Source organism: Anomaloglossus baeobatrachus, chromosome 7 (genome assembly GCF_048569485.1).
Source record: "Anomaloglossus baeobatrachus isolate aAnoBae1 chromosome 7, aAnoBae1.hap1, whole genome shotgun sequence".
In the NCBI taxonomy this organism is placed as follows: Eukaryota; Metazoa; Chordata; class Amphibia; order Anura; family Aromobatidae; genus Anomaloglossus; species Anomaloglossus baeobatrachus.
The window spans coordinates 137,660,536-137,675,382 of record NC_134359.1 but is presented as its reverse complement, the minus strand read 5'-3'; the positions used below and the strand labels follow the sequence as shown (position 1 = coordinate 137,675,382).

The 14,847-nt window shown below is 42.4% G+C and overlaps 1 protein-coding gene across 1 annotated transcript in view; it reads right to left on the bottom strand.

Annotated features, from left to right (window-relative positions):
- Positions 1-2,056: 2,056 nt before the first annotated feature.
- Positions 2,057-14,847, bottom strand: part of CREB1 (cAMP responsive element binding protein 1) — a 105,881-nt gene continuing 93,090 nt past the window's right edge. The window contains exons 5-8 of the mRNA XM_075317721.1: positions 13,095-13,237; positions 9,150-9,326; positions 5,388-5,538; positions 2,057-3,369 (exon numbers count right to left, since the gene is read on the bottom strand). Coding sequence (XP_075173836.1) covers positions 3,225-3,369; positions 5,388-5,538; positions 9,150-9,326; positions 13,095-13,237 — 616 coding nt within the window. The 3' untranslated portion in view covers positions 2,057-3,224. The remainder of the gene's footprint in view (positions 3,370-5,387; positions 5,539-9,149; positions 9,327-13,094; positions 13,238-14,847) is intronic.

The following is a 14,847-nucleotide window of genomic DNA, read 5'->3' as shown; positions in this document are numbered from 1 at the left end:
ATAGTTTTTTGAACTGTAACTCTACTTATGTAGTATATTTGATTGATTGTACAACATGCTGTAAACAGTATATAGGTTGTACAACTGGAAAATTAAGGAAAAGAATTAGGAGGCATATTTCAGACGCCACAAACACCTCCACTTTTAACCCTTCAGCGGTTTCCAGACACTTTTCACAATGCCATTCTGGCAAATTTGATAGTTTCAGGTTCAAGGCTATTGAACAGGTAACACGATCCACCAGAGGGGGCGATAGAAAGCGCAAATTACTAAATAGAGAATCTGCTTGGATTTTTACTTTGGAAAGCAGGATGCCGATAGGTCTGAATTTTAGGCAAGACCTAATAAGAATTTATTGAAACTCTTTTGGATTTGTTCCATAAATTATACAGCTTTCTTATTCTAAATGTAAGATGATTTAAAAAATTTTTTTTTTTTTTTGCTTCAATTCATATAGTTGGTGTGGGCCCTACATTTTCCCTGCATGTAGCAATGACGAGCATTAATGAAATAACTTTGTATATACATTTTGTCTGGCGTATTGACTCTTTCTTAAGGGATTAATACACCTTTTCTTTTAAACCGGCCTAGGCCATAGGTGGTTGCTCACAAGTGTTATTGATTACAAATTAATTAACTATAGCACCAACCACGTTAGGTGCTCTTATCCTTTTTATATCCCACATAGTTAGTAAAGTACACCATGGCAATGATAAAGGTTTAGCCGAAACGCGTCTTGCCGTGCGCCAGCAGTAACTTTTCCTACCTCTGTCTGTCATCATTTATGCTGCTATGGACAAAGACTTTTTTTAATATGATTGAAATAAAGACTAAAGAAACTTTATCTACTACAACTTTGGCTCGCTGGATTCATCTCTTCTATTTGAAGTTTCAGGTTTTTTTAAATTTTTTTTTTAATTATTTTACTAGTACCCCTAGAGGACTATAAGGATCGACAGTCTGATCGCTCTTCCATTTCTGTTGATCACTTCTACACAGCTGTGAACACCAGAAATTATCATCTCCTGTCTCATACAGCACTCGGCCGGGTGAAACAGGAAGTGAGCCATGATAGCTACAGGCGTCATCACATAACCCTGTGCTACCATTGGCTCTACGTGATCACGTCATATGACTTCCGATGGTAGCCGGTGAGTAAACGTTTACAGCGATTGCTATTAAAATGGCGCTGTCACATTTTGACAGCATTATTTATGGGGTTAAAAGGTACGGGTGGTACACTATTCCACTTGTACCTGCGAGGCACACATGTCAGCTGTACAAATCATCTGACATGCACACGGATTGCCCCGGGGATTATGACCGCTAGGACGTAATTATACTGCCCGCAGTGGTTAAGGGGTTAATCATTAACAGAACCCCCCCCCCCCTATTTTTTTTTTTTTAACTATGCCTTAATGTGAATTTATAGCTTGGCTTTTAATCTTTTGCAATAAAATTCAAATTTCTATCTGTTCAGGTGCGGGATCCATTCGTCTTTCATTAGCAGAAGAATAAGAATGGCTACAGACACATTTATGACATCATTTTGTCCTGAAACAAGTCTACTACTATAACCATGACTTACTTTTACAGCTGCATCCCCATGCATTCCAATAAAAAAAAAAAATAAAAAATGTGGAGACCACAGAGAACATATGCTTGCAGGTTTACTTGGATTTCTACCGCTTACCAGGTTCTGCATAATTCCCACTGAGTTCCACGTTACACTGTAGTACTTTCATTAAGGATAGCAAATATTAATTAAGTACAATCTATTCTGCACCATTTTCCGGTGCTGAAGGCAGCCCTGACCAGTCTCTAGAAATCACCTTGGAAGTTTCATTACCAAGAACCGTTAGTTTGCAGATCTTAAACACAACTGTTAAATATTCTAAGATTACAACTGTATGAACTTTCAGAAATTCAATTTATATAGTAATATATATGTGTGTAAAAAGTTAAAATATAGGGTATATACAATAGCACATAAGCACAAAGAAATTCTGCACACACAAAAGTAAAAAAAAAAAGTTCTGATGCAAACAATACATCATTAAGTTTTAAAATACAAAATGTATTTCAAATAGTACATGATAACTCTACTCAACATAAAATATTTTACAAGACCAACAAATTCCAAAACACAAAGTAAGTTTCTGGTTTTAAATGCTGCAGTGAGCAGAGGCTAATGGAAAATCAATTGGGATGTGCCCATTTTGTACATTTTTATTCTTTTGAATTGGGGCACAGGTAAAGAATAATAAAAAACAATTAAAATAAATATAAATGTGGAGTCAAATATCCCACAATAGGTTGCTGGTGATAGGGATTTGAGCTTAAAGAGGTAAAGTACATAAAGTAATGATTGCGGTTTTAAAATTGATCACAGAGTGTCATTGCTTTTCTAGAAAATGGGGTATACAAGGGTCAAAATTGAAAATCGTTTATATATTTCCTTGTGCACTGAGGAGTGCTTCTTTAACGTCCGTTTTCAGTCCTTTAAAACTTTTCTAATGTACCTCAATGTGCTTAGAACAGACATTTAATTAAAGTTTTGCACAATTGTTTCACTTAATAAGAGTAATCACTATCAACTTGGCAGATGATTAGTGCAACTGCCCAGCAAGACAATGTAATCAACCCCAAGACACAATGTAGCTACTCCATAGGGCACTAACATGGTTACGTTCCACGTACGGGCGCTGGGACACATAAGTAATTGATCAACCTTCTCCTGTACTCTTGGGCCAGACATAGTGGAGTTAAGTAGACGGGCGGCACAAGGCAGTGTCTGTAGTCTGCGCCGATAAAACAGTATTTCTGAGCAACATCCATGAAAGACGCCAAAAGGCATTATATGCACATAAACCTTCCCTGCAATAACAATGTGGAGCAAACACAGGAAGGGCAAAGCAGAATTGCAAAGAAACCAAATTTGATTAAAAAATAAAATAAAATAAAGTAAGTCTTTTTTCTTCTTGATCTTGAAAGGTGTTATTTACTCACTTGGTTTTGGAGGCAGGAGTTAGGAGCATTCACAGTTTAATGCAAAAAGCACAGATGAATGAAATCCTGTAGTTGCTGTCAGGCAGTTTTGCGCAAAAAGGGGGGGGGGTATAGAAAATGAAATAATAATAATAAAAAAAATTACAGTTTATCTGGATTAGGGTAACCAGTCTCTCCTCAATAGGGGTTCATAAATGTGAATTAATCTGGCTATTTTAGTCAGATTTGTGACAATAAAGGTCCTTAAGTGCTTTCAGTTCTTCAATCAATGTCTTGTTTTGATTTTCGAGGACAGCTACTCTGTTCTCTAAGCATTTTACATATTCTTTCTTTTTCCGACGACACTCCCGAGCAGCTTCCCTGTAAGTATAAAAGTATAGTTTTCTCAATTGACAACAAACACTACTTTAAACAGATCATCAATCTAAACCCCCCACAAAACTATACTGTATGGCCAAAAGCATGTAGATATAACACACGCCGGCAGGGCGCGCGTCATTTTCTGACATTACAGCTGGGGGTCAGCTGATGACCCCTGTGTCTGTACTTACAATCCTCCTGTGAGCACCGGCTGCGAGTCAGCATTCATAGGAGATAGCAATTTCTGCTATACACAGCAAAGCTCTGTAAAGCACAAGCGATCAGATGACTGCAACTTCAAGTACCCTAAGGTGACTAGTAAATATAATAATAAAAAAAAAAAACACAAAAAAAATTCAAAATCACCCTTTTTTACTCCGTTGAAAATATTGCAATAAAACAAAAATAAAGACATTTGGTATTGCTACGTTCAGAAATGTCCAATCTATCAAAATATAAAATTAATTAATCTGATTGGTAAACAGCATAAGGAGAAAAAGTTTTTTTTTACTTATAAATTTCCGATTTTATTTTTATGACTAAGGCTATGTGCGCACGTTGCGTAATTACATGCAGTTACGCTGCGCTTTGTAGCGCAGCGTAACTGCATGCGTCCTGCGTCCCCTGCACAATCTATGGAGATTGTGCAGGAGCTGTGCGCACGTGGCATCTTAGAGCGCAGCGCTTCGGCTGCTGCCCGGAGCGCGCGTTCTAAGAAGGGACATGTCACTTCTTCCGTGCGCTTTGCCGGCAGCCCCTGCTCTGTCTATGGCAGGAGCTGCAGGCAGAGCGCATGGAATCGGCTTTTTTTTTTCACTACGGACATTTTCTGCAGCGATTTGAAGCGCACGTGTGCTCTTCAGATCGCTGCAGAAATTTCTGCAGTGACTGTACGCAACGTGCGCACATAGCCTTAAAGGGGAATTCCCATGTCCCAATATGTAGTAGGTGTAATAATGTTAGCAAATACCTTCAATTAGAAATGTAGCATAGTTCTCCTGATAAGCCACGTCTTTAACCTCATGTGCAGGGCATTGCAGCTTAGTTGCTTGAGTTGGCAACGATGGATTCTTAACTAACGGTCACTATATGGGTGGACGTAACCATGGATACCTAAGCTATAATGCCCTCCACGAGGTAAGAGACATGCATATATCAGGAGAATTATAATACATTTCTAATTGGAGGTATTTGCTAATATTATCATCATTCTGCCTAATACATATTGGGATAGTATATTGGAGATGTGAATACCCCTTTAAAAAAACAAAAGCAAAAAAACAATAAAAAAAAAAACAAAAAACTATACGTTTGGTATTTGCGTACTCGTATTGACCTGAGGAACATTGCCGGGTCAGTTTTACCACAGTTAACATGGTAAACAAACATTCAGACGGTCCCCCTCCCTGGGTCCAGCAATGGCTGTCCACTGGTCCCAGTGTTTGCAATGGTGACGTCATATTGACCGTGCCCATCACCACACCAATTCTGAGTAGACATCGCCGCACCCAGGGAGGGTGAGAACATGAGTGTGTTATTTTAGGTATTTTACAGTGTTTAGTTTACACTTTCTTGAAAGCATCAGTTTTTTTTTTACAATGTACTGAGACTTTTTAAGGATATTTTATTTAGGAGTGAATTAGACGAAAGTCTGTGTAATAAAATAAGTCTCAAGGTCATACACCTAAAATGGCATTTCACAAATATAGATGGCCAATACTAATGATAAACAAAAATATATTAGTCTTGTAAAACTCCTTTGAGAAACCCAGATACAATCTGGCATATGAATACCCCGAGATTGTATATGAATACCCCGATTATAGTCTGATCCAGATATTATATCTTTCTAATCCAAACAGTGCCCTCAACTGCGGCTGCAAGCAACAGTATCTAATCATATACTCACATTTTAAGGGAAGTGTAAAATTGCTAATAGAATTTTATTTAAGTAACCTCTTTTGATGAAGAACTAACATTGTAAAAATAATAATTAAACAAACAAAACACCCCCATACCTGTTCTTCATAAGTCTGACTTCTCTCTTCCGCGCTGCCTCCTCAGCAGGCTGCGCAGGGATTGCTGGAGATGACGCCATGACCACTCCTGGTGCAATCGTGCTTGTGGGTGCAGTGCGGATCTGATAGGTCTGTACATCTCCTGAGGCCGCTTAAATAGTGGTGGAAAAAAAAATAAAAGTTAGGCCTGAAAAAACAATATGCTGGGCATACATTTTCACACTCACTGTATCTTCATTTATTACGAGCAGTAAAGACACCACGCCAATAATTGATGGAAATCAAAATGTTTGTGGCTAAATGTTTAACCAGAGCAGAGCCTTGGATGCACAATAGCCAAAAAATTTAAGTGGAACAGCTTTAGGTGTCAATTTAAAAGGGCATGTGTCAGCGGAGAATGACTGTTCAAACCAAGTACAGGCGCTCGTGCAACAGGGCAGGGCCAATCATTTACGTGCACCTTCCCACCTACTTGTTTTCCTTCAATCTCCACCCATCCCACCATTCTTTTTTGATTGACAACTCTGGCTTTATAGTGCCTGAGAAGGGAGGAGATGGACTGAAAACAAGCAGGCGGAAAAGTGGACTTAAGGCTCCGTGCGCACTAGAAAAGTGATTTTTCTCAAGAAAATTTCTTGAGCAACTTCTGGAAGTTGAAGATTTCCGCACCTGCGGAAAAATCCGCGGGAAAAACGCATGCGGATTTGCCGCGGATTTACCGCAGGTTGGTCCCTGCGGTTTTGCAATAAATAATATAGATAATCGATAGACAGATAATGGATAGAGTGAAAGATGGATAGATGAATAGATAGATAGGCCCCTTTCACGCGTCAGTGATTCTGGTACGTTTGTGCTTTTTTTTAAACGTACCAGAATCACTGACATGCGCAGACCCATTATAATGAATGGGTCTGCTCACACGTCAGTAATTTATCATTGCACGTGTCTCCGTACGGCGTACCCGCGTGTGCGTGATTGCCGCACGGAGACATGTCCATTTTTTTCTGGCATCACTGATGTCCCACGGACCACGCAGTGGTGTGGTCCGTGAAACACGTGCCAGAAAAAAACGTGCTTTTAAAATAAAAAACATTTTTACTCACCGGCTTCAGCGGCGCTCTCTGCAGCCCGTTCTCCCTGCTGCTTCTGAGCCGGCTCATTACTGTCGCGCATATTCATGATGCACGACACAGCCGACCCGGAAGCAGCTGCTGCGGGGGTCAGCACCGGCCGGATGCTGCACCGCGGGAGCGATCAGCACCATGGAGAGCGGGAGTGGGCACAGGCGAGTTGATTTCTAAGTGCAATCACGGGCCACGGAGAACGGAGCCCGGATTGCACAGACAACAAAAAAAGTTTTATTTGAAAAAACACTCCCCAAAACATTCCCTCTTTAACCAATTTATTGAAAAGAACGATCAATTCCACGTCCAGCGTAATCCAATAAGGGGGGGGGGGCGCACGGCGATCCATACCATAGTCGCTGTCCCAGTCAATGAAGAACAGAATCTTCCCCATTGGCTGGGAGAGCAATGCAGTGACCTGAGCGAACATCAATAGCCCAGGTCACTGCAGGGGATGCCGAGCGCTGCCATCAGGAGCATAGATGAAATCATTACCTGCTGTGATCATCTCCTGTACTGCTGACGTCAGCGCTGTCACTGACTTCTGACAACGCGGCGGGCATAGAAGTATCGCGAGAGCCCGTGACGTCACCGCTAGTGACAGTCTCGGGCCGCTCGCGAGATGGGCATAGACAGCAGTGACAGCGGTGACGTCAGGAGGCAGATCGTCACAGCAGGTAATGATCTCACCTCCTGACAGCAGCGATAGTCATCCCCGCGGCTCCCAGCACTGCAGGGTGTCAGTGTCTGCCTGCGCTGCCGCGTGACAGGCTGCTGAGACTGCGGGCAGACACTGACACCCTGCAGTGCAGTGTCAGTCTGTGTCAGTGTCTGCCTGCGCTGCAGCGTGACAGGCTGCTGACACTGCGGGCAGACACTGACACCCTGCAGTGCAGTGTCAGTGTCTGCCTGTGTCAGTGTCTGCCTACGCTGCAGCGTGACAAGCTGCCGATACTGCTGGCACATACTGACACCCTGCAGGGCAGGCAGCCGCGAGGCTGGAGCGGGACACAGACTGCATGGGCACCTGGAGGTCACACGGAAGTGCTTCTGTGCGGCGTCCAGGGAGTGTGACGTGTGTGTTTACTCTGCTCCGCTTCCTCTTCCTGGCATAATGACATCGCTTCCTGCAAAACCGCAGGCAGCGATGAGCATTACCGCAGGTAAATTGCGGCTATACCGGGGGTATACCGCACATCATTTGCTACCTGCGGTATACCCCCGGAATTTCGCGATTACATTACAGTGAATGGAGTGAAATTCCGGGGGTATTCCGCAGGTACCTGCGGAAAAAAATGGACATGCTCATTTTCTCAAGAAAGCTTCTCGAGGAAATTTTCTCAAGGAAATTTCTTGAGAAAAATCCGCAGTGTGCACACAGCTATTTTTTTTTCTCATAGGATTTGCTGGGAAATGTCTGCACAAAGATTGCAGACATTTCTCAAGAAATTTCCGCAGCAAATCCGCGGGTAAATCCGCGAGTAAATCCGCGAGTAAATCCGCGGGCAAAACGGCCTAGTGCGCACAGAGCCTTAATGTTTGGCCGCCATGATGCGCTGAGATCTTGTACTTTGTTTGAACAGTCATTCTGTGTGGCCTGAGTCTCTTTAATGTCAAAGTTACAACATATCTTTTTACGACACCTTAAGCCTGCCTTACATGTTACGATTCTGCATACCATATCGTATGCGATCGTAACCACCCCCATCGTTTGTGCGGCATGTTCAATTTTGTTGAATATGCCGCACAAACGATTAACCCCCGTCACACGTACTTACCCATCCATACGACCTCGCTGTGGGCGGCAAACGTCCACTTCCTGGAGTGGGAGGGACGTTCGGCGTCACAGCGACGTCATGCGGCAGCCGGCCAATAGAAGCGTAAGGGCGGAGCTGAGCGGGACGTAAACATCCCGCCCACCTCCTTCCTTCTGCATTACCGGCCAGGAGCCGCAGGACGCAGGTAAGATCTGTTCATCATTGCCGGGGTGTCACACACTGCGATGTGTGCTACCCCGGGTACGATGAACAATCTGACGTTCAATTCATGAGGAATAAACGACGTGCGTGCGATGAACGTTTTACCGTTCATTCGCAATCGCACGTAGCTGCCACACACTGCAATGTACCTTACGATGCCGGATGTGCGTCACTTACGATGTGACCCTGCCGACACATTGTAAGATATATTGCAGCATGTAAAGCGGGCTTTAGAAAGATAAAATGGAGATATCGGAACCCCAACATAACTGATTAAGGTCACACAGTCAAGGCTTTCATCTATCACCTTACCATGATGGTAATTTTTATGGCAGGGGTGGAGAATTTAAAAATGTTTTTGGAGGGTAAACAGGGGAGTCAGGAGATAATATACACCTTAATGGAATGCAGAACAGGCACTAGTCTTTATTCAGACATGAAAAAACTGATGAGAGGTTCCCTTTAAGGTTATCAGCATTGGATCTTCAGCAACTGAACATCAATGTCAATCCTATAAATAGCCCATCAATATTCAACTAATGGAAAACGCCTTTTAACAATTTCCTAAATATGTGAAAAGTTATGTTCTTAACTAACGTTGCTGAGAAACAGGAAGACAATAACACAGCAGAATTTACAGATCTCATTATGTCCTTTACCTTGTACAACAACTTGGTTACTTGGGACGAGTATCTGCTGTCCATCGGTGGTCTGTGCATATTGTAAGATCGTAGGCTGAGATGCCGCTGTGTTGGCCATAGTTAACGTCTGAAGCCCTTGGACTCCGTCTGTACCATTGTTCGCTAGTTGTATAGCTCCTCCCTGAGTAATGGCAACTAAATCAGAAATATACAGCATGGTATAATCATAAGAAAGATGCATACAGCCACGTCCATCTCTGTGAAGCAAGTTCAGTCCATGTGTTACATCGTTACCAACTGCAGATCTATCACCCTCATGCAAATGTTATTTGTAAAAGACTGCCAATGAGCATTGCTGTCAGACCTAGCCGTGGTCACATGGGGAGCGTTCTTTCACTTCCATTATGTCAAACATAAGCCCGTGTCTTCAGGTATGTGCACACTGCTGTATGTGCGGCAGGTTTTCCGGACGTAGCGTAGCGGTGTTGTGAGTGAGATTGTGAGAACTCTGCAGTATATAGTGCCTGGCACTATATACTATAAGTCCGCAGCCTGCCCGCATATCACAGTGGATTCTACCAATACAAACACTGACTTCAAGCAACATGGAAATTCAGCCTGCGGATCTCCTCATGTAAAGTGCCTTGAAAAAGTATTTATATCCAGTGAACTTTTCCACATTTTTTCATGTAGCACCCAAACTTAAAGGTATTTTATTTGGATTTTATGTAATAACACAAAGTAGTAAGTATTTGTGAAGTATAAGGCCACATTCACATGACAGCATTTCACATCAGTATTTTTGAGCCAAAATGAAGAGTGGATCAGAGGAAAAATATAAGGGCCCTTTCACACTGTTCTTCCCCATGGTATGTGGCCCCATCGGGCTTACATCTAAGCCTACTGCAAAATTGGGATTCTCACATATGCGCTGAGGGGGCACTGACTATAATGGTGCAGTCAGGCGTGCAAGCCTACTAAAGGCGTACACCCAGACACAGTCTACTATGCAGTATGAAAGGGCGCTAATAGAAACACAGGCACCACTTCTGCATTTTTCACCACTCCTGGTTTTGGTTTACAAATGGTGAGGTAAAATACTGACCAAATACAGTCCTGTGAACAGAGCCTAAAGGAAATAATACGTTGTTTTTTAAATATTTTTAAAATATAAATCTGAAAATTGTGATGTGCATTTGCATTCAGCCCCGAGTTAATACTTTGAAGGACCACCTTTCACTGCTGCAGGTCTTTTGGGTTACATCTCTACCAGCCTTGCACATTTAGAGGCTGACATTTTTGCCCATTCTTCTTTAAAACTAGCTCCTAGTGAGATTATCTGAACAGCAATGCTCAAGTCTTGTCACAGATTCTCTATGGGATTTTGGTCTGGACTGTGATTCACACATTCACACATGAATATGCTTTGATCAAAACCATCAACAATCAATCAATGGATCCGTGATTTGACAGATGAAGACCGATCCTGTGACCATAGGCTTCCATTACAACTAACGACGGGCGGCTAGCTATTTTTTCGACGCAGACAAACGTTCCTATGGACGTTGACTCTGTCACAGTTGGGGACGGATCCGTCGTACGACAAATGTAACATAAGGCCATCCGTTGTAATCCGTCGCTAATACAAGTCAATGAGAAAAAACGGATGCAGCGCTGGATCAGTTTTTTTCACATTTTGACGTATTGTGACTGATGGCAAAAAATGGATGTGTGAAAGGGGCCTTAGTTTTCCGCCACGCATAGCGTTTTGCATTTAGCCCAAAAAGTCTCATCTGACAAGAGCAACTGTGTCCCCTCCATCGCTTTCTACAAACAGGACTTCTTATGGCTTGATTTAAAACATGGCTTTCTTCTTGCGACTGTTCAATAAAAGGCAGATTTGTGGTGTATACCATTAATAGTTGTCCTATGGACAGATTCTCCCACACTCGTGATTATATTTAGAGGAATCACTACAAGAGGATGAATTCACAGACACGTACCAATTTTCAGACTTTTATTTTAAAAATCATGCTTCTTTTGTTTTATATTTCACAAATACTAGCTACTTAGCGTTGATATATCACATAGAATACATTTAAAGTGTAAATGCCCTTGGGATGAAAAAAAACCCCCAGATAGAACAAGATGTGCTGTAGATGCATAGATAATTTGACATATCAATCATATTTATCTCTATACATACTGTATCTATCTATAGATATGTCTTATCTATCTAAAATCAGACAACACAGGAGGCAGCAACTGAGAAAAGCCAAGATACTGAGCAGGAGCTTGTGCATAGGGTCAGGGGTAGGGAGCTATGTGCAAAGTGCAGGGGGGCTGTGTGCTAAGCCAGTAGCTGACCAAGCACTGAAAAGTTACTGCCGAGCAGAGCACGGAGACAGAGCTCAGCACCGTGCCGTACCCCGAGATAAACTGACCCTGCTTCAGATGCTGCTGGAAGCTCACGCTATGTAGGCACAGATGACCCACCCTCAGAAGACCATATTCAGTGTATGTGGAGCTGAAGATGGATTTTCCCTGACAACGAGCTTATGTCTAGTTCAGAAATAGCCTAGGGGGACATCTTCAAGAAGGTTTTTGAAAGGTTTATTTCCTGATTTTATTTTGTATATTTGAAAGTTTTGTAAAATCGCTTGCGCTAAATTATTGTTATATAAAAATTAAAATGATAGGTACGCTTTAAGTTTGTGGATTAGATCATGGGGTAGGAATATGAATATTTTCAAGGTACTGTACGTGAGCCAAAACAAAATGGGCACAGCAGTAAATTATTGTAGTAATGAGGTACATATTTAATCACCCATATAATAATACTACTGGCCTTTCTATTGGGATAATTTATTCTTGAAGACAACCCTTAAAGAAAGCCAAACCATGCAATCTGGGTGAGTAACCACATGCTTTTTTGCACTGAACTGGAGAGATGACTACTCTTTTTAAGCTAGCACACTTGACAGGTACCATTTCATCTTTTTCTTGTGTGCAGGGTGGTATTTGTTTAATTAGATCCCTACATAACCACCTCAAAGTATACTTTTTCTTGCTACTATGTAGGGGGGACATCATTAAAGCACCACTCCAAGTCTTGTTTTTACCGCTGGAGTGGTGCTTCTAATCTAAGTTATAATTCATGGTCCCTGCATTTAGTCTTATACTTACCACACCAGTTTGTGACCTGCAATGCAAGTCTATGAGAGCCTCAATCTGCTTCTCATAGACTTGCATTGAGAGCTTGTGACAGTCACCTCTAACGTCCAGCCAGTCAAAAGTTGCAGTCACAAGACTGTGCCACAGGACCATAGCGACACAGATAAATGATGAAGATTTCGGCGGGTAAGGATAATACTAGAGACAGGGCACCTTAGATTAGAACCATCTCTCCAGCGGTGAAAAAAAAACCCCCAATAAAACAAAAAATAAACCCCAAAAACTGCTGGAGTGGTGCACACACTAGACAGTTGTAGACATTCCACCGCCATAGAGCATAATCATACTGCAGTAAGGCAGCATGACCTGCACCCTGGCTGCACGCTTGCAGCCACATATACTATTCATTGAAATGCTCCAGCGTTTCAGAGAAAATTTAGATAGAAGGAAAGTCCGGCCAGGGACCATAGCTGGAGAACAGGTTAGTCCAGCTCCGCCTGTCTGTCAGCCCTGCCGCAGATGACTGACAGGTCTCTCCTTATTTACATGCCAGGGCCAGAGCATTTCAGGTAATATTATACCTGGCTGTAATCGTGTGGCCAGGCAGTGATTCCTGCAGCCTTCAGTTTGGCCAGCATGAATCACCTGACAGGTTCCCCTTAAATTAAATAAAAAAATGTGGTTAGCCCATAAAATACATGTATCTAACATTGCTAAAGAACTGTGAAAATTATCATCTATGCACACACATGATGTAATTATTGGAACAAAAAGCTGCTGAATACTTACTATACTGGCCACTGCTGGTTTGGTAGATAGGTGTTGGTACAGTGACTGTTGTAATGGCTGGAGCAGAAGTCTCCTCTTCAGATTTTTCTTCTTCAATTCTTGGTACACCAGGAGCATCTGAAGATAGGTCATTTAAGATTTTTCTGTTGAAAAGAATAAAGTTATTTTCCCTAAAAGTACACCATAGATAAAAAAACATGACTGATCTTAAACACAATCCATCAGCTTGCCCAGGTCCCAGAAACCGCCACCATGTATTTATTGCTATTTTTATAGTCCCATTGATCTAGGTTAATCAGTGGGTGACTAGTCATGAAGGCATTGTTTGCCCCAGACTAATGATCCCACTAATGTTATCACACCTCTGTGGGCTTAAGTGACACAATTTGAAAGAGCGGCATCATTGCTGACTCTTTACAAACCTCTGCTTGTCTGACACTGTGCAGTACGCTGGGTACGTACCCGAGGCTTCAATGGTGCATTGCGCATATCCAGGGAAACAGCGGTGATGTAGGACACAGCCATCCGTTACTGTTGGCTCCACAAATCTTGAAGCTAGCCGTGTCTTGTGTTACCGCTGCCCCCTGGGCACGAGCAAGGCTCCAAAGAAGTCTGGGTACATCGGTTTAACCCCTTAACGACCGCGAGCAGTAATATTACGTCCTAACGGTCATAGTGTTACTGACCGCGGTCTGCTGCCGGCAGCATGCAGCGGTTGGCGCACATCTCAGCTGAGATGTGTGCCTGCCAGGCACGAGCAGAATTGTTATCTGCTCGTGCCATTTAACCCCTTAAATGGCGCTGTCAATATGTGACAGCACCATTATAACAGCATCAGCGGTAAACATTTACTTACCAGCAGATACCGGAAGTCTCGTGACGTGATTATGTGACTTACGGTGGTTGTCATGGTAGCACAGGGTCATGTGAGGATTCCTGTAGCTCACATGAATTACTTTCGGTTTCACTCGGCCCGGAGCTGGGTGAGGCAGAAAATGAGCATATCTGCTGTTTACAGCTGTATAGCTGTGATCAGCAGATATGGCAGAGTGATCGGATTGTTGATCCATATAGCCCCCTAGGGGGACTAGTAAAAGTAAAAAAAAAAAAAAAAGTGTTAAAAAATAACAAAAAAATAAAAAACCCTAAAAAGTTCAAATCACCCCCCTTTCGCCCCATTGAAAATTAAAGGGTTAAAAAACGAAAGAATACATACATTATCGTCGCGTTCAGAAATGCCCGATCTATCAAAATATAGAATCAATTAACCTGATCATTAAACGGCACAGCGGCAAAAAAATTCCAAATGCCAAAAATACGTTTTTTGGTTGCCACAAATTTTGCACAAAATGCAACAACAGGCGATCAAAAAGTAGCATCTGCGAAAAATGGTACCGTTAAAAACAGCAGCCTGCGATGCAAGAAATAAGTTGCCACTGTGCTATAGATCCCGAAAAGAAGGGAATTTTGTTTACTTACCGTAAATTCCTTTTCTTCTAGCTCCTATTGGGAGACCCAGACAATTGGGTGTATAGCTTCTGCCTCCGGAGGCCACACAAAGTATTACACTTTAAAAAGTGTAACCCCTCCCCTCTGCCTATACACCCTCCCGTGCATCACGGGCTCCTCAGTTTTGGTGCAAAAGCAGGAAGGAGGAAACTTATAAATTGGTCTAAGGTAAATTCAATCCGAAGGATGTTCGGAGAACTGAAAACCATGAACCAAAAGAAACGATTCAACATGAACAACATGT